The sequence below is a fragment of the Somniosus microcephalus genome, chromosome 11 (assembly GCF_052327205.1).
Source record: "Somniosus microcephalus isolate GS21.2 chromosome 11, FLI_Smic_1.0, whole genome shotgun sequence".
Taxonomy (NCBI): Eukaryota; Metazoa; Chordata; class Chondrichthyes; order Squaliformes; family Somniosidae; genus Somniosus; species Somniosus microcephalus.
The window spans coordinates 27652546-27672516 of record NC_140997.1 but is presented as its reverse complement, the minus strand read 5'-3'; the positions used below and the strand labels follow the sequence as shown (position 1 = coordinate 27672516).

The 19971-nt window shown below is 45.4% G+C and overlaps 1 protein-coding gene across 4 annotated transcripts in view; it reads right to left on the bottom strand.

Moving 5' to 3' along the window:
- Positions 1–19971, bottom strand: part of LOC147110430 (kinesin-like protein KIF19) — a 196371-nt gene that overhangs the window by 101359 nt on the left and 75041 nt on the right. For all 4 annotated transcript variants that reach the window (XM_086000408.1, XM_086000407.1, XM_086000405.1 and 1 more), the window contains exons 5-10: positions 18023–18159; positions 16428–16553; positions 7916–8110; positions 6523–6675; positions 5855–5977; positions 3788–3944 (exon numbers count right to left, since the gene is read on the bottom strand). In XM_086000408.1, coding sequence (XP_085856534.1) covers positions 3788–3944; positions 5855–5977; positions 6523–6675; positions 7916–8110; positions 16428–16553; positions 18023–18159 — 891 coding nt within the window. The remainder of the gene's footprint in view (positions 1–3787; positions 3945–5854; positions 5978–6522; positions 6676–7915; positions 8111–16427; positions 16554–18022; positions 18160–19971) is intronic.

Sequence of the window (19971 nt, the reverse complement as noted above, 5' to 3'; positions counted from 1 at the left end):
TGCAGTCTTAATCTGACAGAACTAAATTTAATTTTAGTGGAATACTTCTCTGAGCAGTCAAGACCCAATATCCTTAACATTCATGTTGGAATTTTCTAGTTTGCAAGCAATATATCCCTGACATAAATCTGGAATAAAAAGCTAGTATCAGTAATGGTGACCATGAAACTAACAGATTGTTGTTAAACCCATCTGGTTCACTAATGTCCTTTAGGGAAGGAAATCTGCCGTCCTTACCTGGTCTGGCCTATATGGGACTCCAGACCCACAGCAATGTGGTTGACTCTTAAATGGCCTAGCAAGCCACTCAGTTGTACCTTCACCACACGGACTGAAGGCGGCTCACCACCACCTTCTCAAGGGCAACTAGGGATGGGCAACAAATGCTGGCCTTGCCAGCGACACCCACATCCCATGAACGAATAAAAAAAATAATAATACGGGCATTCATCGATTCTTTCTCCAAGTACTGCAAGTGACTGAAATGCGGTCACATGACGCAACAGTTATTCACCTCTCGTGGGAAATGTCATTGGGATTGAGTTGACGCTCTGTGGCTGATCCGGTAATCTGATATCTGAACCAAGCAAGCCCGCACAAATCTAGGGCGCTGCTGAAGACTGGTCAGCCAGTCTGACTCAATGATAGGACCTGCAAGTAGGCCTGTCACTGGATGCTGAGATTTGTCCCTTTTCACAGAATCACAGAAACCCCACAGTGCAGATAGAGGCCATTTCGGCCCATCGAGCCTGCACCGACACATATCCCACCCGATCCCTGTAACCCCACGTATTTAATCCCCCTAACACTAAGGGTCAATTTATCATAGCCAATCAACCTAACCCGCACATTTTTGGAGTGTGGGAGGAAACCGGAGCACCCGGAGAAAACCCACGCAAACACGGGGAGAATGTGCAAACTCCACACAGACAGTCGCCCGAGGCCAGATTCGAACCCGGGTCCCTGGCGCTGTGAGGCCACCGTGCTGCCGTTTAGATTCAGATAACCCTACAAGCCATTGCTACAGCTATACAAAGCCCTGGTTACACCACATCTGGACACCACACCTTGGGAAGGATAGATTGGCCTTGGAAGGAGTGCCGTACAGATTCACCAGAATGTTACCAGGGCTCCAGGGGTTAAACTATGAAGAGAGATTACATAACCTAAGCTTGTATTTCTGGAATATAGACAGTTAAGGGGTGATTTGTTAGAGGTTTTTAGGATTTTGAAAGGAATTGATAGGGTAGATAAAGAGAAACAAGGGAACATAACCTTAAAATCAGAGCCAGGCCATTCAGGAGAGAAGGTAGGAAATACTTTCTCCCGTAAAGGGTTGTAGAAATATGGAACTCTCCCAAAAAGCTCAATTAACAATTTTAAATCTGAGAGAAATAGATTTTTGCTAGCCAAGAGCATTAAGGGATATTTAGGCACGGCGGATAAATGGAGTTAGGATACAGATCAGCCGTTATCTCATTGAGTGGCTGAACAGGCTCGAGGGGCTGAATTACCTACTCCTGTTCCTATGTTCCTGTGACCCACAATGTACGGTGGTCCTAACTGGACAAGCAGCAGAAGCTGAGCAGTGCTCTGTGCTGGTAAGCTGCATCGTTTTATCCAGTTAAACTCCAGCAGTACCGCTGTGCATTTGGGGGTCCCTAAACCTTGGCACTTGAGATTAGGTAAATGGGGTGGGCCTCTGTGGGAATAGGCCAACAGAAGCTCTACCTGCCTGGATGTCTCAGTATTTGGTTTGGAGACACTTAAACCAAGTGATGGGTTTCTGCACTTATCATCAATCAGCCGACCACAAAATATTCTGTGCAGCTTTTTAAATATATTGGCAACAAAACATGAAAAACCCTTTAATGTTGTAGATGCGGGGAAGTTCTTGATGCGTGTATAATATAATTATAACAGTAACCCAAAATGTTTTATTAATAAACAATAAAATTATTTTTTAAACCAACAGATCTCCTGTGACATTGCAGGATATGGTGTAAGATCAGTATCTCATACACAGAGTGATCACAGACAGAAACAGCAAGACATGCTCACGAGTCAGTGAAGTAAGTACTGAAGTGTCTCTGGGCTGGGAAATGTGAGCCAATCAAAAGAATGTGGTAGATAGTTTGTGCGATTAAATTTTAAACATTGAAAGTGTGACACGCACCAATGGAAGACTTACAATACATCACTAGCAGAACTCCTGTGGTGTCACTCATAGTAATAGAGGATAAGCCATTGTACAAGGACAGGAGTATAATACAATTTAATGCACAATTATTCAGCTACTCAGTATTCCTTTAAAGTCACAAGGTCAAATTGCTATAATTGGGAGATCCTGAGGTCAATCAGAGGGTATTGTTTCTATGCAGATTGGCAGGTGGTTGTAAATCGCTGGCTCCACTCCAAGGCCATAAAAACCAGCAGGAAGTGACTGGCTTTCTTTCTCTCTTTTTTAACAGATTGTTTTATATCTGTCACAAAGTGTGACATCTAAATGGCAACAAATTTTCTGCATATAAAAATAGATAGTTCTGTATTTCCAAGGATTCTCGCGATCTCCCACCATTACTTTGGCAGAAGACCGGTGGAAACCCTGGCGAAACCTCGTCAATGGCCAATTTTAGCCGTTTCCCCAGGACTTCTGTCGAGCTCCCGCCAGAACCCCCCATGGCGATTACAGGAGGAGTTGATTTTCGAATAAGTTTATTTTTTTTTGTTAGATAAATCTCGTTGATCTTAATTACAAATAAAGAGCAGCGCAAAACTTTGCTTCCATCACAGAAGTGTCCAGTCTTTTGGTCTTCATAGGCCTTTAGTCGCATGGAGCTCCACAGGGCAAATATAATGGGCCGGATACCCCGATCCCTACGGGTGAGTACGCGCTGTGTATCCACCCGTAGGGATGTCGGAAATGCTGGTTTTAGGCATGCACAGGAGAAGGGCCTCTGCGGGCGGATAGTTCCATTTTTTGGAGACCCTCCGCCCGCAGAAAACCCTTACAATTCTTACGCCTGGTAAAAGCGTAAGGCCTGCTTTTACCAGGATAAGAGTTGAAAAAAAAGTTAAAAAAATTTTTTTTCACTGATTTATCATTTAAAAATACTTTAAAAAAAGGTAAGTTTATTTTTAGCCCTGTAAAAAACTAATTATTTTTTTCAAAAAATTAAATTTTTGTTTATTTATTGTTAATTTATAGTAATTTCAAGTCATTTTAAAAAGGTGATTTTTTAAAAATTTATTTAAAGTTTTACTATGTTTTTGGGAGTGATCTCCATTCATATATTTGACAGGTCTTCCTGGCAAACGTATGAAGGGAGATTCCCTTCTGTGATTGGCTCCCCATGGCCCACGTGGTCCCAGGAACGCTGCGAACTACATGCTCCCCTGGGATATGTGGGCCCTGCGCATTTCAAGTTTGGTGAGGCCCAGGAGCGGAAGTGTGTGCGTCCCGGGAGCCCTCAGGTAAAGGCGTAGATCTTTCCAGGTCGCAGGGCCAAAGTTCAAATTCATATTCCCATGAATTTGTGAGGTCTGATTTTGCAGATATTAACAGATATCGTTCTTAGCCACATGAGGCAACATCCAAAGAACAGCCCTTTCCAAATCTCCAGGCCCACAAAATTGAAACAAACCAATAGTTAAGAAATATTAGCATAAATAGTTGCCTAGTCTTCATGGGCTGGCTTACTGTGTTGTGAGGGCCACAAGTGGCGCAAAGACCTTGGACGCTCCCGCTCAAACAGAATCTCATAACCTCTAATACTTCCCAGCCTACCTTGAATGTCCCTTATATTGGCCTTTTCGGATTTTCTCCGTTCTGGTCCCTGTTCGTCAATCTTCAATTTGAGCCGCTCAATCTCTTTCCTGAGATCGGCTATGATGTTGGTGTACTGGGTAATGTGGTACGAGATATTCAGCAGATTGCGTTTTACCTGAAGTGTAATAAATCTCCCGTTGGAAACTTGCAAAATGAAATCTAAAAGGAAACACAACTGGAAACAGGCTGGAACTACACAGCAGGTTGGTTGGCATCTGTAAGAGAAATTAAATTAGCTGGAACACATTGTACAGAACAACCTGTATCATCGGGCAGAACAATGTGTACCAGCTAACGTGAAATAATTTGACAATAATGCCATTCGCTGTGTTATGCTGCCTACTAGTAGTGAACAATTGTTATGTCACCTCAACGTTACCTAATCTTTCTTCTTCAGATGCTGTTAGCATCGGTGTGAACTTCCAGCATTTTCTGTTTTAAACATCAAATTTCTTTTGCCTCTGCTAAAATAGGAAAGAAGCCTCTCTCTGTGTGGTCTGAAATAAACTGGGTGATATTCTGTGTTCAAGTCCCACTCCAGAGACTTGAGCACATAATCTAGACTTACACTTTGGTGCAGTACTGAGGGAGTGCTGCACTGCCAGAGATATCGGGCTGGATTTTGTCAGTGTGGCGGGGCTGGGGCGTGTCAGGTGGAAATTGTGTCAGGACCCCGACTCCGAAGTGATGTGTTGAAAAAGTGAGATTTTCCCCTAATTGGGCAATTGATTGAGAATTTTGTACCATTCAGTCCTGTTTTAACTTGGACTCCCATCTATGCGCCTTCTACTTTCTGTCCTGTTCTCTTTCATTATGGGCTGGATTTTCTCAGCCCCGAGGAGGCAGGACTGCCGGGAAAGTTGCAGAATTTGGGGGCGGATGGAAAACCCGCCCCCAACCTGCCTCCGTGCCCTCTTGTCAGGGGGCAGGGTGCCGCCCGGCCCCAGGTAGTTAACAGGCAGAAAATAGGATTATCCCTAATTTTGCCGCTGAAGTGCGGGCTTCCCGACCTGGGGGAACCCCGCCAGGGTGTAGGAGGTGAAGAGGAGGTCTGCGGGGGTCGGAGGGGTCTGAAAGTGCGATGTAGAGGTGAGTGATAGGTGCAAGTGTGGAGTTGGAAGTATGTGAGGTGAGGGTAAAGTGTTAGAAAATGTTAACTTACCTTTGTTTCTCCCTACAGGCTTCAGCCGCTGTGGAGCCGTAGTCCCCAACATCTCCATTATAGAGGTCACAGACTGGCTGTTGGATCCTCCGACCCAACAGCCAGCTGATTTCTGCAAAGTTGAAAGGTTTGATGAGTCCTGAACACAAGGACTCATCAAACTACACAGAATGTCAGTGTTTGACAGCTTCACAGAGCTGTCAAACGTTGACATTTCTTCTTTCAAAAGTTCTTGACAGATGGAACGTCATACGTTGACGTGCTCTGTCACTAACTTCCCCCTAATTGGTCTGCTGAGCCCGCTGGGCGGGCTTAACGAAGTCAATCAGGGGAAAATCCCGCTAGTTCACCAGAAGCTGATGGAGGCGGGATTGAAAGCCGGCAAGCAGCAGTCCTGCCTCCAAAAGCTTCCCATTGAGAAAATCCAGCCCAATGTGTTTAAATCCCATTCAAATAAAAACATCATCCTCTGATGTTGTGACATCAATTATTAAGAGCAACAGAGCTTCTCAGTGCAGCCATAATGTTAAAAGCAATGCTTTGCTCCCAACACCAAGGGCCCAGTGTATATTAATACACCATTTACTTTACAGGGTTACCTCTAACAGTAAGTGTGTCGATAACAAACACAGCAATTCCGGTGCTCTGGAGGCACCGAGACACCTAATACGAGGAGATTTCAGGGTGCCTCGTAGCACTGCACCATACCACATGTGTACTCACCCACACAACCCTTATTGGAGCTATCATCTAAAGACTTGTTAGAACATTTTTTTTTTTTTAAAACATACTTTATCACCTCTACTACCTTTCAGTATCACAGCTAAAAGAGTAGGGTTTAGTGTTTATTTCTTCTCTCATACCCTAGTTTTAATGTTCTTAGCACGGTCAGCATACATCAGGGTATTCCTGGACTCCTCAAACGAGGCACTGGCAGGGCTGATGTGAGCAATCATAACCGTCCTGCTGTTTCCGCCCAATGAGTCCTGTAGCGAAACAAAGAAAATTATTGTCTTCTTAAACTTAATCCATAAAGTTGCTCATTAATAGTAAGCAGCAAGATTAGGTAAAAATCCAGAGTTTAGATCTGAGACTTGCTAAGTTATGGGAGATAAATGTTATGAGTTAGCATTCCTGGCTTGATCGATCGACAGCAGGGCAGATCAAACAGTCAGAGGCCAGCGGCCTAATCCACACTCCTCCTGATTTTCCAGTCATTTAAACTGAATAACCACAGCTTGAAGGATTAGACTTATTTTCATAATTGACTCTATTTCCTTACTGGTAGATTCAATTTGTTCAGATGATTATGAATGAGCGAGGGGTTCCCTTGCCACCAACTCAGTAGGAGGCACCATCATACTGCAGGTAGGAGGAGTGGCCCGAGAAGCTTTACCAGGCATGAATCTGGGTGAATTCTTATAGAAATTCCCGGGATCGGGCTTAACAGGGACACAAGTTATACAGCGAGAAGTCAGCTTTATATATTTAAATACAGCTTGTGGTGCTCGGGATGGAAGCAGTAGGGTACCTTTAGCAGCCGAGTCAGTTTGCTGTCTCTGTAGTTGACGTACTGGGATCGATTTGCTCCTTTTTCACTCAGCGCGTTGATGCAGTTCCCCAGGGCCAGCAGTGACCGGTTAATGTGGGCTCCTTCCTTCATCCGTTTGCCTGTGTTCTGAGTCTGTTGGTAGAAAAAGTCATGAGCTATCTTTGTACCTTCTCCCCTTTCCTTCTTATTGTTTGGGTGGGAGGCTGGTCCGCACAGTTCCCTGGCTGTGCCTGCCCCTTCCCCTCCCCATCCTCCAGATAAATAGGAGGTGCCATCATATTTACCCATTTCCCGCTGGTTTTTAACCTCCCATCGACACGATGTCCACTTCCTCCCTCATATTGGTCTCATGCTTAAGGTCTCTCCTTGTGTCAATTCCATGACATGCTATCCTGTTCTCAACCAGTTTTGCCAACATTGAGCCTGATTAGGTCTCTTATGATTCTTTCCAGCTTAGTCCTCGTCAGGACCCTGATCACAATGCCTCTTGCCTTACTTTGCATGATCTTTAAACATTACTGTTGATTGGCTTCACCTTGCCTCAAGTGTTTTGACTGTTTAAGTTTGTTATTACAATGAATTTCTATTCTGCTGTACGTAGTGTGATTTGTGTTTTCTTTTACTCTCTCTATCTGTATTTTTCTTAGTTTATCTCCCCTCGGACACTGAAGCTGTTTCTATACAATTCAAAATTTCCAAAAATAAAAAAAGGAGAAGAATTCCACAAGGGCATTAACCAAGAGGAGTGAGTGAGGAGGGAAGAAGGGCGGCCCTCTGGTTAAGACAGCTAGAGTCCTCCATATTACAGGTATGTATTATTAATCCACTAGTTAGGGCAACAAATTGCTGTATGTGATTAATTAATCCATACCAATCATCATTTACCTAATAACTTCATCCATTTTATGTGTTGCTCATCCCCCTCAACATCCTAGTCTCCCTGAGGCCGTTGATGCCCTGAGGCTAAAGGCGTGGGTGGCTTTCCTGCTTCTCGACCTCCACCAATATCAATTCAAGCCAGCCATGAGGAGCAGAGAACAGCTGCCAGGGGGCGATTTATCTTTCGCCCTAAAGCAGTGCAGCGGATATTGGAAACTTGGTCTAGGAGATTAAATCTCTTCCTTCCCTCCCCCCACCAAACCCCCATGCCGTTGAGTTAGAGAAGAAATGACTGAAACGTGGGAGAGGGACTAAGAAGACAATATGACATTGTTAGGGGGTTGAGCATCTTGAAATTAAATAATGAAACTCTTTTCCAAATTATGGCTAGTGTTTTTATACGTTAGCACTTCAACGTTTAAATAATATGTTTACAAAAAGACAAACTGAGATACCCAAGGAAGTTGTAGACACTGGTGTGATTCTTGATTACCTGTGATGCTCTCTCAGATCCAGCGAGGTCAATCATAAAGAGACGGCCAACTCGTACCTCCTCTATAATGTTTTTTAGTCGACTCTTCTGTTTGACGGTAACCTGCAGCACTGCGTGGGAGCGGGATGAGGTTTTGTTGGCAGCTGTTGGCTCCTGTGTTCGTTGTCTGTTTCCTTTTGTAAGCAACTGCATGATCTGAGGATTACAGGAAACTTTTTTTTATCCGGCACGGACGGGACCGACGTGGTGCCGGTTCATCAAAAATTCCGGATAACCAAACGCTATAGTAAAAGATACGGAGCTGAGAGCTCCGTATAAAGCAACAAACCCAACTGTAGAATAATGGCCACAAGTTCCAAGCGTCTCTGTAGCTTAGCAACAGCTGCAGCCACACCCTTGCACAGCAACACATGGAGGAACGCAAGTACAATATGAAGTAAAACCTACTCCTGCATTTTGCCGGTTAACCGAGATTTCCGGTTATTTAGGTGCCGGTAAATCGAAAGTTTCCTGCATATAAGTAAGCAGTTAATCGTAATCGAGCTGCATTTGCCTAGGGGGTAAATTTTTGTTGTCCCCGCCTGGGCAGTAAACTGGCGGTGAGGATCTCCTGCCCATTGTAGAACCCACCCATTGATTTCAATAGGATGAAGACTGGAGGGTTCTACAATGAATGGGCGATGCACTTTGCTGGTTTAGCACCCAGGCGGTGAAGGTGAAAGTTACCCCCCTTTGTTGTTCGAGGGCAAATAATTTGACTTGCCAGGATTCACTGCCTAGTATCTGATTGGGTCACGGCTAGCAGAAAAAGGACCTTAGACATCCAACAAAGATTTGGGGCTGGATTTTCTCAGCCCCGAGGAAGCGGGCATGGAGGCGGGACAGCTGGTAAATTCAGAGACAGTGGGGGCAGATGGCAAACCCGCCCCCATCCCGCCTCCGTGCCCTTTTGCCAGGAGGCGGGAAGATGTGCAGCTTCGGGTCCCGTCTCCTGGAGGTGGGAAAGGCATTTAATCCTTTTAACTGCCTGTTAACAGGTAGTTAACAGGCAGAAAAAAGGATTAGTGCCATTTTACCTTCACAAGTGAAGGCTTCCTGACCTCGGAGAACCCCGCTGGGGTGGAGGAGACGTGGAGGAGGTCTGCGGCGGTCGGAGGCACCTGGAAGAAAGATGTCGAGGTGAGTGATGGGTGCAAGTGTGGAGTGGTAAGTATGCAAGGTGAGTGATAAGTTTTAAAAAGTGTTCACTTACCTTGTTTTCTTCCTACAGCCTTCAGCCGTGGTGGATTGGGATTACCGACATCCTCCTTGTCAATTTCACAGACGGGCTGTTGGAACCTCCAAACCAACAGCCATGTGAAATTTACAAATTTGAAAGGTTTGATGAGTCCTGAACACAAGGTCTCATCAAACTAAAGAGAATGTCAGTGTTTGACAGCTTCACAGAGCTGTCAAATGCTGACATTTCTTCTTTCAAGAAGTCTTGACAGATAGCACGTCTGACGTTGACGTGCTCTGTCAGTGACTTCCTCCCTAATTGGCCTGCTGAGCCCGCAGGGTGGGCTTAACAAAGTCAATCAAGGGAAAATCCCTCTGGTTGGTCAGACGAGGATGGAGGCGGGACATTGACACGACAAGCAGCTGTCCCACCTCCAACTCACCTCCATTCACAAAATCCAGCCTTTGGACTCAGAGAAGTAATGAGAAAAACACACCAAAAAACTGTCAATTGATTAAACAACAATACCTCACCTTTCACATAAAGAAAAGTCCCAGAGTGCTTCACAGAAGCATAATTTAAAAAATGGACGACATAATTAGTCATTAGTAAAAGGACAAAATAAATGACTTAAGATGACTATTTTTCACTTGCTCTCTGGACGTGGGTGATTTTGGCAAGGCTGCATTTGGTCGCTCATTCCGAGATGCCTGGAGAAGATGGTGGTGGGCCTTCTTCTTGTATTACAACTGATTGGCTCGCCATAGTATGGGACTGGAGTCACGTGTAGGCCAGGCCAAATAGGGGTAGCAGGTTCCCTTCCCCGAAAGGCATTCATGAACAAATATTTTTTTTTGACAACCCAACAGTTTTCATGGTCATTCTTTCTGGTGCCCTCCCACAAATGACCAAATTTGTTGAATTCAATGTCACAACTTATCAAGCTGGTTTGCAACATTACAGGTTGCTGCTCCAGGCCACAACCACGACACTACCGTATCTGCACCTACGGGAAATCAGTAACTTTTTACATTATTTTTGAAACAATTTTCCGTATAGGAATCCAGAAAGATTATTTACATTTCAAATTTCTCTTGTCCTCTCCTGGAGTGTATGGTTATTGTACTGTACTAGGAATCAAGAGGTCGTGAGCTCAAATTCTACCATAGCACACAATGTGAAACTGAACTCAATAAATTTGTTAAGTTGTGGCCTGGTGCCAGAAGAATAACCATGAAAGTTGCCGGATTGTCATAAAAACCCAACTGTTCCACTAACGTCCTGCAGGTAAGGGAGCCTGCCACTCCAGTCTGGTTTGGCCTACATGTGACTCCAGTCCCACTATATGTGGTTGATGCTTAATGCCCTCCAGCAACTAAGAATGGGCAGTAGATACTGCCTTGGTGATGTTGGCCACATCCCAAGAATAAGAATTAAAGCTGCAGACCTTTGTTGGGGTTCAAATCCATGGGAGTCTGCAGTCCTTCACTACTTCACACAAATAGTCATTCTTCACGTTAAGCGGAGATGGTGAATATCAGCACACTATTTGACCATGGAGGGGCATCACAGCTGAGGTCCAAACACATGGGGGGGAAAATTCAGTATCGCCCTGTTTGGGGCGCCATTATCGGCTGTGCGCAAAGTTTAGCGCCTGGCGCTAATTATCGCCTCCGACGGCAAACTTGGCTTTTATTGCCCCTAGAGGTGATTGGAGCGCTAAATCAGGCGCTTCGCACCTGTCTTAAGGCGCAAACTCCGAGGAGCGAGGCGCTACCTCAGAGCGCTGGCGAAGCAAGGAAGGGCAAATCAAAATAAACCTGCAAAGTGCTGCTCAGTACTCAAAACTCCTCCACACAGCGTTGAATCTCTCCAGAAGTCTCTCTCTCTTTCTCTCAGAATGCGTGGTGCAAAAATGTCTCCGATAAAAAAAGGCAGGAAGAGGTCGCCTTTAAATAGCGTTCCCTTAGTCCCTTTCTGACAGCATAACGCTCCCCTCAACCTGTCGTCGCTAGCGGCAGGCGGTAAGGCAGGGGGCACCACTCAATATCTGGTCCGGGGCGCTAACGGGGCGTTGCGCACTCGACTGACGTCACAATCTGCCGGCGCAGGAGATCGTGGCGGTAGTGTTTAGCGCCGCCACAAAATGTCTTGTTAATTTCGCGAGCGGCGCCCGGGTGCTAGTTGCTTTGCGCACCATTAGCGCCCTCTTAAGGTGCTAACGGGAGGCGCAAACAACTGAATTTTTCCCCCATGCACTTTCCAGCAGGGGTCATTGGATCAGCAGCAGGAACCCTGGGGTTTAATTTTTTCTCTTCTTCCCATTTGATGGGATCTGAGGCTGAGTGTTGCAACTCTACAATCAGAAGCAGGAAAGGACTTGCATTTATAGAGCACCGTTCACAATCTCAGAACGTCCCAATGCGCTTTACAGCCAACAAAATACTTTTCAAGTGTCGTCGTTGTCATAGTGTAAGGAAATGCGGCTGCCAATTTGCACGCGGCTGCCAATTTGCACACAGCAAGGTCCCACAAACAACAATGAGATACATGACCAGATCATCTGTCTCAGTACTATTGGCCAGGACACCAGGAGAACTCCCCTGCTCTTCTTCAAATAGTGCCATGAAATCTTTTACATCCGCCTGAGTGGGGTCTCGATTTAATGTCTCATCCGAAAGACCCTGGTTGTCTCTTGACTCTCCCCAGCTCAGGGCACTGATTATAACATCCCTACTGGCACACCAGCAAGAATCAGCTAACTCACCACAGACTGGGAATGCAGACCTTGATTTTCTGGTCTTTATTTGGCTCTGTTGTATGCTCACATTGTGGTAGCATGAAGTTGGAGAGTAAGATTACAGTTTTATCCCTTGCTCTAAGAACAAAAGAAATAGGAGCAGGGGTAGGCCATACGGTCTCAAGCCTACTCCACCATTCAATAAGATCATAGCTGATCTTCGACCTCAACCCCCAATCCCCATATCCCTTGATTGCCTTAGAGTCCAAAAATCTATTGATCTCAATCTTGAATATACTCAACGACTCAGCATCTACAGCCCTCTGGGGTAGAGAATTCCTGTTAAATAGTTCAACAAAGAATGATGAAATTCAACTAATCCGCGCAATCTCTGCAGCTCTTTCATTTTTTACACAAAGGAATTGGCAAAGTGTTAGTGCCAAGAAACACACAAGTAGAGCAACTTGTGCTGTGATGGAATACAAACTAGCAAAGACCAGCGCATCCTTCTTGTAATGAACGGCAACTTTAAATCAGAAGTTGAAATTGTGAAAACAAGCTACGATGCCTGACAGTGCTGATCACAAGCGGTGAAAGAATTAACACTGTGGCCTTGAAACTGTACTGTGTATGAACACTTAGCACATTTGTCTAAAATTCCTCTAGGTGTTATTCTATTGGAATTCTAAAATAGCAAAGAAAGGAAGTTCAGACAAACACATAGGCCTCGATTTTTACTGGGGGAGCGTTAGGGACAGGCGGGGCTGCGGGCGGAGGGGTGCCCCCCAAAGTATCTCAGCATGAGGCCCAGGCCATTTTAACAGCCGGGCCTCATTTAATTAATTCAGCACTGTCTCCAGCCTGAAACCGGCAGGACCGACGTCAGGGCCGATGGGCGGGAGTGGAAAATTGGCTCAGGGGTCTTAGGACGCTGACGGCCCAAAGGAACATTCCTCGGCATAACCTCAGCGCTGGGCAAGGGCTTTGGCACCTGATGCTAGAGCGCAGAGGGAGAAGCAAGGCCGGGCCTGGGGAGGCCCAAGGACTCCTTGTGGGGCTTGGGGGAGCACTCCTGCTCCACAAGGAGTTCTCACACAAACTCATTTTTTAAAAACTTGTCATGGCCTCTTCTGGCCAGCCAACGCCTCCCGCTGTGGTTCGGCTGTCAGGTTCCGCTTAATTTGGGACTTCCCCTGACACAGCATTAAAATAATGTTGTGGCAGCAATGACATCATCGGGCCGTGACTTTTGAATGTAAAGTAGGCCCCGCCTGCCGGCAGTGGGAGGTACAACCAATTTAAAAGTTGGCCTTGATGAAATCGCGCCGGGCGACAACGGAACAATCTCAGGCCAGTAGGTCGACTCAATCTAATCTTAACCCCTCTTAAGCACCATTCTCGCTGGGTGAGGCAGATTAAAATCAAGGCCGTTGTGTTTGTATGCTACTATCCTGTGGCTCAATTTCAAGGACCATATCTTACTGCTTTCCAGAACTCTACGCAGTTGCCAAGTTCCAGCAGAGGAGGAAGTAGGTAATCTTTGTGATGGAGAGGATATGGGGGTCAGGGTTGAATAGGACACTGAGCACATATAAATGAAGGACATGCAATCCTTGTACAAGATGCATCGTACACATCAGAAATCATACTGTTGTAGCGGTACCACCGAGTGTCCCTTACTTACCGTACATAATTCCCTTTAACGTAACGATACGGTTTGCCGTACGGGGCGTTCCCCCTTTGGGAACGCGGGCGAACGCAATGACGCGGGCGAATGCGATGACGCGGGTAAACGCGATGACGCGGGCAAACGCGATGATGTCACGTCGCGCATCACGTGACTCACCCAAATGCGGGTTAACGCGATGACGTCACATCGCACATCACGTGACCGCCCCAAGCGCGGGCAAATGCGATGACGTCACGCCGCACATCACATGACCGCCCCAAGCGCGGGAAAACGCGATGACGTCATGACGCAATCCCCGGGACTGACTACTCAGTCCTCGTGGCGTCTCCGTCTGGTTAAGACCTACTTAATGGCTCTCCTGTACCGATCTCAGCCAGCTGTTGGAATTCGATTATTCTTGCATTAAAGAACCATTTGATTGTTTTCCTGGAGTCGACCTCGATTATTTGATAGGCATTCGTCCAACACCTACAATTGGTGAACCCGAATACCTACACTGTAAGATTACTCATACAATACAAGGATTTAACCAGAGCAGCGTGGGACTACAGGACAATGGAACATGGCTTAACTTAGAAATGTATTGGTTCAATATGAACTGAACTCACCGGTACAACATCGGAATGAACCACTAAACACCATAAAGACAGAACATCAAAGTCCATTTGGCATCTCCTTGAGGCACTATCTGTAGTGTTTCCGTAACATATTTTAGGAGGTAACTTTGTCAATTTCGGCACTTCTTTGTTGTTTTTGGGGTTGTCGGCTCGATATTTTTTTTGCCATATAAAGCAAATGAACATTGAATGTGGCCGTGTGACATTCCTGCCCATTGTTTTAGTGGAGACTTTAACCCATTTAAAATAATTGGATTAACACTTACATTAAAATAGAGAATTGAGGAATGTGGTATGACCAACAACAACTTACATTTATATAGCGCCCTTAACAAAGTAAAACATCCCAAGGCTCTTGGGACACGATCTGTAATGTTCCCACAACATATTTCAGGAGGAACGAATTAAGATTCCGTCCATTTTATTTTTGGTGATTAGAATTAGCAATTTCTTGCCTGGTAAGTCTTTCGATGTCAGTGATTAGACCACACTAGTGGTTTACATTGGTATTAAAACTATTTGAGCAAAAGCATATAATGAGAGTTGTGTGTTTTATTGTCTGACTGACTCAGCAAGGTTGCATTATAATTAAAGACCTTGAGAGCTCGAGTTCACACTTGTGCTCAGTTGTGCCGACAGGTTACATGGAAAGCAATCCATACATGCGAGCTGTTCAGGGTGACCTGCCGATCAATCTTTACTTCCTTAGAAAACTTTACTTGGATGGATTCACTTTCTACCCCCAAAACCAGAACACACAAACCTCTAGAAGAACTGCAAATGGACACCAAGCCAAAGAAGACGATATATTAGAAGGGGGCGACCAAAAGCTTGGTCAGAAAAGTGGGTTTTAAGGAGGTACTTAAAGAAGGAGGGGGGAGGTCGAGAGGCAGAGGGGTTTAAAAAGAGAATTACAGAATGTGGGGCCTAGGTGGCTGAAAGGGATTTCTGAATGCACAAGAGGCCAGAGTCAGCAGACCAGAGCGATTTGGAGGGGGGACCGTAGGACTGAAGGAGGTTAAGAGGTAGGGAGAGGTAAGGCCATTTTAAACCACTTCGCATTAATGATCTGAATGTCAACAATGGCAAACAATAACACTGGCACAGTTTAGATGGAACACTATCATACAGTAGGTTTAAAACTGTAGCAACATACAGGTGCTGTGTATCTTAGGATTAACAAGATGCTCCACTGGAAAGTGAATTACAAGCTTAGGTACAAGCAGTCCCTCTCAGTTTTACCTTCTCTAACCCAAAGGCCTGTTGAAGTTGCTGCAAATCCACTGAGGTTGGCATCCTCCCTACCCCCTTCCCAGCTCTACCTCACCACCACCTCGCTCAACCCCTCCACTCTCTCAAAATTGCTATACTGCTTGTTCGACATTCAGTACTGGATGAGCAATATTGGGAAGACCGAAGCCATTGTCTTCAGTCCCCGCCATAAGTTCCGCTCCCTAACCATCGACTCCATCCCTCTCCCTGGCCACTGTCTGAGGCTGAATCAGTGTTTGCAACCTAGGAGTTGTGTTTGACCCCGAGATGAGCTTCTGACCACATATCCGCGCTATCACTAAGACCGCCTACTTCCACCTCCGGAACTTCGCCCAACTCCGTCCCGCCTCAGCTCATCTGCTGCTGAAACCCTCATCCACCAATTTGTTACCTCGAGATTTGAATATTCCAACGCACTCCTGGCCGGCCTCCCATCTTCCACCCGCCATAAACTTAAGCTCATCCAAAACTCGGCTGCCCAGCTCCTGACTCGCACCAAGTCTCATTCACCCATCACCCCTGTGCTCTCTGGTCGACATTGGCTCTCGGTTGAGCAACACCTCAATTTTAAAATTCTCATCCTTATTTTCAAATCCCTCCATGGCCTCGCCCCTCCCTATCTCTGTAATCTCCTGCAGCCCTACAACCCTGAGATCTCTGCGCTCCTCCAATTCTGGTCTCTTGCACATCCCCAATTTTAATCACTTCACAATTGGTGGCCGTGCCTTCAGCTGCCGAGGACCTAAGCTCTGGAATTCCCTCCCTAACTCCCTTTCCTTGTTTAAGACGCTCTTTAAAACCTACCTCGTCATCTGCCCTAATATCTCCCTATGTGGCTCTGTGTCAAACTCTGTTTGATAACGCTCCTGTGAAGCACCTTGGGACGTTTTACTACATTAAAGGTGCTATATAAATACAAATTGTTGTTGTTGTGCATCTTTGCCCCTGCTGTAATTTTTAAGTTAGGGCTGTACCTCCATAGCATTACTGGTTGAGAATTCAGTGATTCCAGCTATCTGGATCCCACCCTTGGAGTCTTCTCGCAAATCCAGAAACCCCGAGGAAGGGTTCAGGAGATCACGGATCATCTCATTGTAAATCTGAAATGAAAAAAATGGGGAAAATATATTATTCATTAACAACGTTCTTCACTCTTACTCACCGAACATTCTTAACCGCATATTATTGCTCTGCATTGGCATCATCACAACAGGCAGTATTTTGAGATAAGAGAATGGATTAAACATTTTAAACTTCATCCTGGAGCTCCACAAATCCCTCAGGACTGAGCCATAAAAAGCCAGAAGGTCCCAGGCTTGATCCCCAGTGTCGCTGAGTTAGGTGCCAGTGGAAGAGCTGCAGTTGGATTCATTATCCCTGGTCTGGGAAAGGTTAAATCAGTCAGACTTCCCCTCCTGATTGTTATCCCGTAATGTGTGCATGTAGACATTGGGTGGGGACTGGACTGTTCTCCCCTCCCCCACACTGTGTTTTAATAACTTTCCAACACTCGCTGTCGAATAAAATGTAAACGAAATAAAAATAACCTCATTAAAATACACTTACAGATTTTGGAATTAAACACATGTTTGTAAGGTTAATGTATTCAGCTAGGCACTAAAAATATACTGAATTGAAAACATTGAACCAAAACGCTCCCCTCACAAAATCCAATCTACGATTAAAAATTAAAAGTTCAGTTTGTGTTTGACTTTTATTTCCTGGCCATATTTTATTTCAGTTTACAATTTTACTCACATTCTTGATGAGCTAAACATTTGGGCCAAGAGTTTCCACTTCAAGAAAAGCAGGGAGTTCTTCCAGTGTCTTGGCCAACATTCGCTCTTCAACCAACACCATCAAAACTATCTGCTCATTCATTTATTTATTTATTTAATGTTTGTGGGATCTTGCTGTGTGCAATGGGCAGCTCCATTTACCTACACAACAATGACTGCATTCCAAACCAACTCATTGGTTGTGAAGTGCTTAAAGCCTGCGTGGCTGATAAGGCACCATATAAATGTAAGTTCTTTTTTTCTTTCTGATGAGGGGATTGAAGTTAGCAGGAATAAAACTATGGAATGTAACCCATTTACTGATCGTAAGGGCAAGGACAACATTTGATGACAGCATCACTCAGAAAGAGAACTTTTCTTTCCCCTTTTTCCCTCCTTTTCAATATACTTCCCCTTTTCTAGCTATCCCTCATTTCCTGAAAGCACTGACTAATGCTGGGGTACGGTCCAATGGTGCCACTGCCCTCTGGTACCTTGCCAGTATGGCCATTCTTCTTGTGTGAGCCCAAACAGCATGTTCTACCTGGGGCCATTACAGTCAATCCTGATCCTGTAGTCATCGAGCATTCACACTTTCCAGCAGGAGTGGGAATCACAACCTCCTTAGTCTAGGAGGTGCTCCGGACAAATGCAGATTCCCTGCTGACAGTAACTAACTCAGCACTGCCCAGGAATGAGACCTACCTGCTCTGTCTGGCTCAGTATATTTACATTTAATAACAGCATCACTAGAGTCCCCCAAGATTCCGATTATGTAGGCATGGATTTACCTCCAAGTAAGACATGGAGACGTTATAATGCATGTTTTCACTTGTAGCTTCGATTGCCTTGAAAAGATCATTCAGAGTTTGGATATAGATTCCAGGTTTGCAGTCCATCCCCAGCATGGTGTAAGTCTTGCCAGCTCCTGTATATGAAATAAAATGCTTATGTAAATGTCCATCCTTCCATGGCAGTGCACTTGCCTGTGGACCAGATGGCAGTAAGATGCTATTGCATCAAATACTGTAGATCTAAACTCATACCAAATATTGTTTTGGAGGGAATGGCTGCAGCAAGTCGAAAAATATTCACACTGGTGCAGATGGAGAAGCTGTTCCGAGCAGAACATTTTGTTCTGCGTGTGGTCTTTGCTTTATCTACCAAGAGAAAACTTCACACTGCTAAAGGTGGCAAAAGTGTAAAAATGCATTAGTTCCCAATGATATTTCTCATTTTAATCAGCATGTACACATAAAAGCAACACATTATTTGGGGGGGGGGGGGGGGAGGGGATCCATCTCCACGTCCTTGCTAACAATTCCCAATAACTCTTTCAACCAAACAATTTAACTCATGGATCCCAATGGAAAAGGGATGTGGCGCGCTCAAACTGCACCAGTTAAACATCTTCAAAAGAAAATAAAGCAGCGTGTACAATACCTCCTCTCACCCATACCACCTGATTGGCTGATGTGACTGGGATCACCTGAGGCTACCTGGAAGGACTCGGTGGTGTAAGAATTCAGGGCTGTGGTCACTTTAGCAGCCAGGGGACAAGGACGTACTCCTGGCTGACCCGGGCTATAAATCTGCAGCCAGTAGGTGGCATTAACTCCCCAAAGGCCTTTGTTGGGGAGAACAGCTTTTCCAACGCACTGTCTCTCTAAGAAGTCATGACCTCCACGGTCAGTAAACCCGGTGGAGTCGATATCCACGGGTCAGTTGTAGATGCCTTCTGTGATGCCCCACTCTGTTAGCCTCCGTCCTTGTTTCCTCCATAATAATAATGTAGGAATAAGGGTATTTCCATAAGGAACGCCATTATTTCCCCCACCCAAATAGTAAAATTGATTAGTACTCACTTTAAATTTTGGAAGTATTGTTAAATGCCGAGGATGTAAAAAGGCTCCAAAAATCAAAGTCCCTTCATAGTGTGTGAAAGCCGTACAGGTGAGAAAGTATTCCAAAAATTACGCTCTCCACTCAACTCTACCATCTCTGGAACGCTGCACTGGCCTCTACAGAGCCACATTTGTAGTGGCCTTACTTCCTGGGGACAGCATAGGGATGGAAACAGAGGGAAATAGTGGGGGGCAATAGACCAAGCCGCCCACCATGACTTGCGGTGAGCTGGGTGGCCGGGGTCACTGCCAGGTTCCTGGGAGCAAGTTCTGATCAGCAGCTTTTGAGGCGTGATGAGGGCAGCACAGCTCACTGTCCCGTTTTCCTTCATTTACCGTCGTGAAAACACCCGGCCTTACCGAGGAAAATCAAAGCCTGACGTTACCTCAGAATTCCGTCAGCTTTTCGTTTCTGTTTGATTTCCTGTGTGTAAGGGAGCGTTGATTTGCAGCAGAGGACTTCCTGGATCCCACCCTATTCTATAGTCAGCCTCCACTCTGCAGTCAGCCTAAGATCGTCCAATGCCAGCGGACTTCAGTAGTTATTTGCAGCCATCCATGCATCGATACTTGTCCTTCTCTAACAAAGTGCTTGCTGTTTCACATTTCTTTTCTTCTATTATGTGGATTTGGGAGACTGACTTCTTTTAAGATTACACAGGATATACGGCACAGAAACAGGCCATTCGGCCCAACCAGTCCATGCTGGCATTTATGCTCCACTCGAGCCTCCTCCCGTCTTTCCTCATCTAAATCTATCAGTGTAACCCTCTATTCCCTTCTCTGTCATATGCTTGTCTAGCCTCCCCTTAAATGCATCTATACGATTCGCTTCA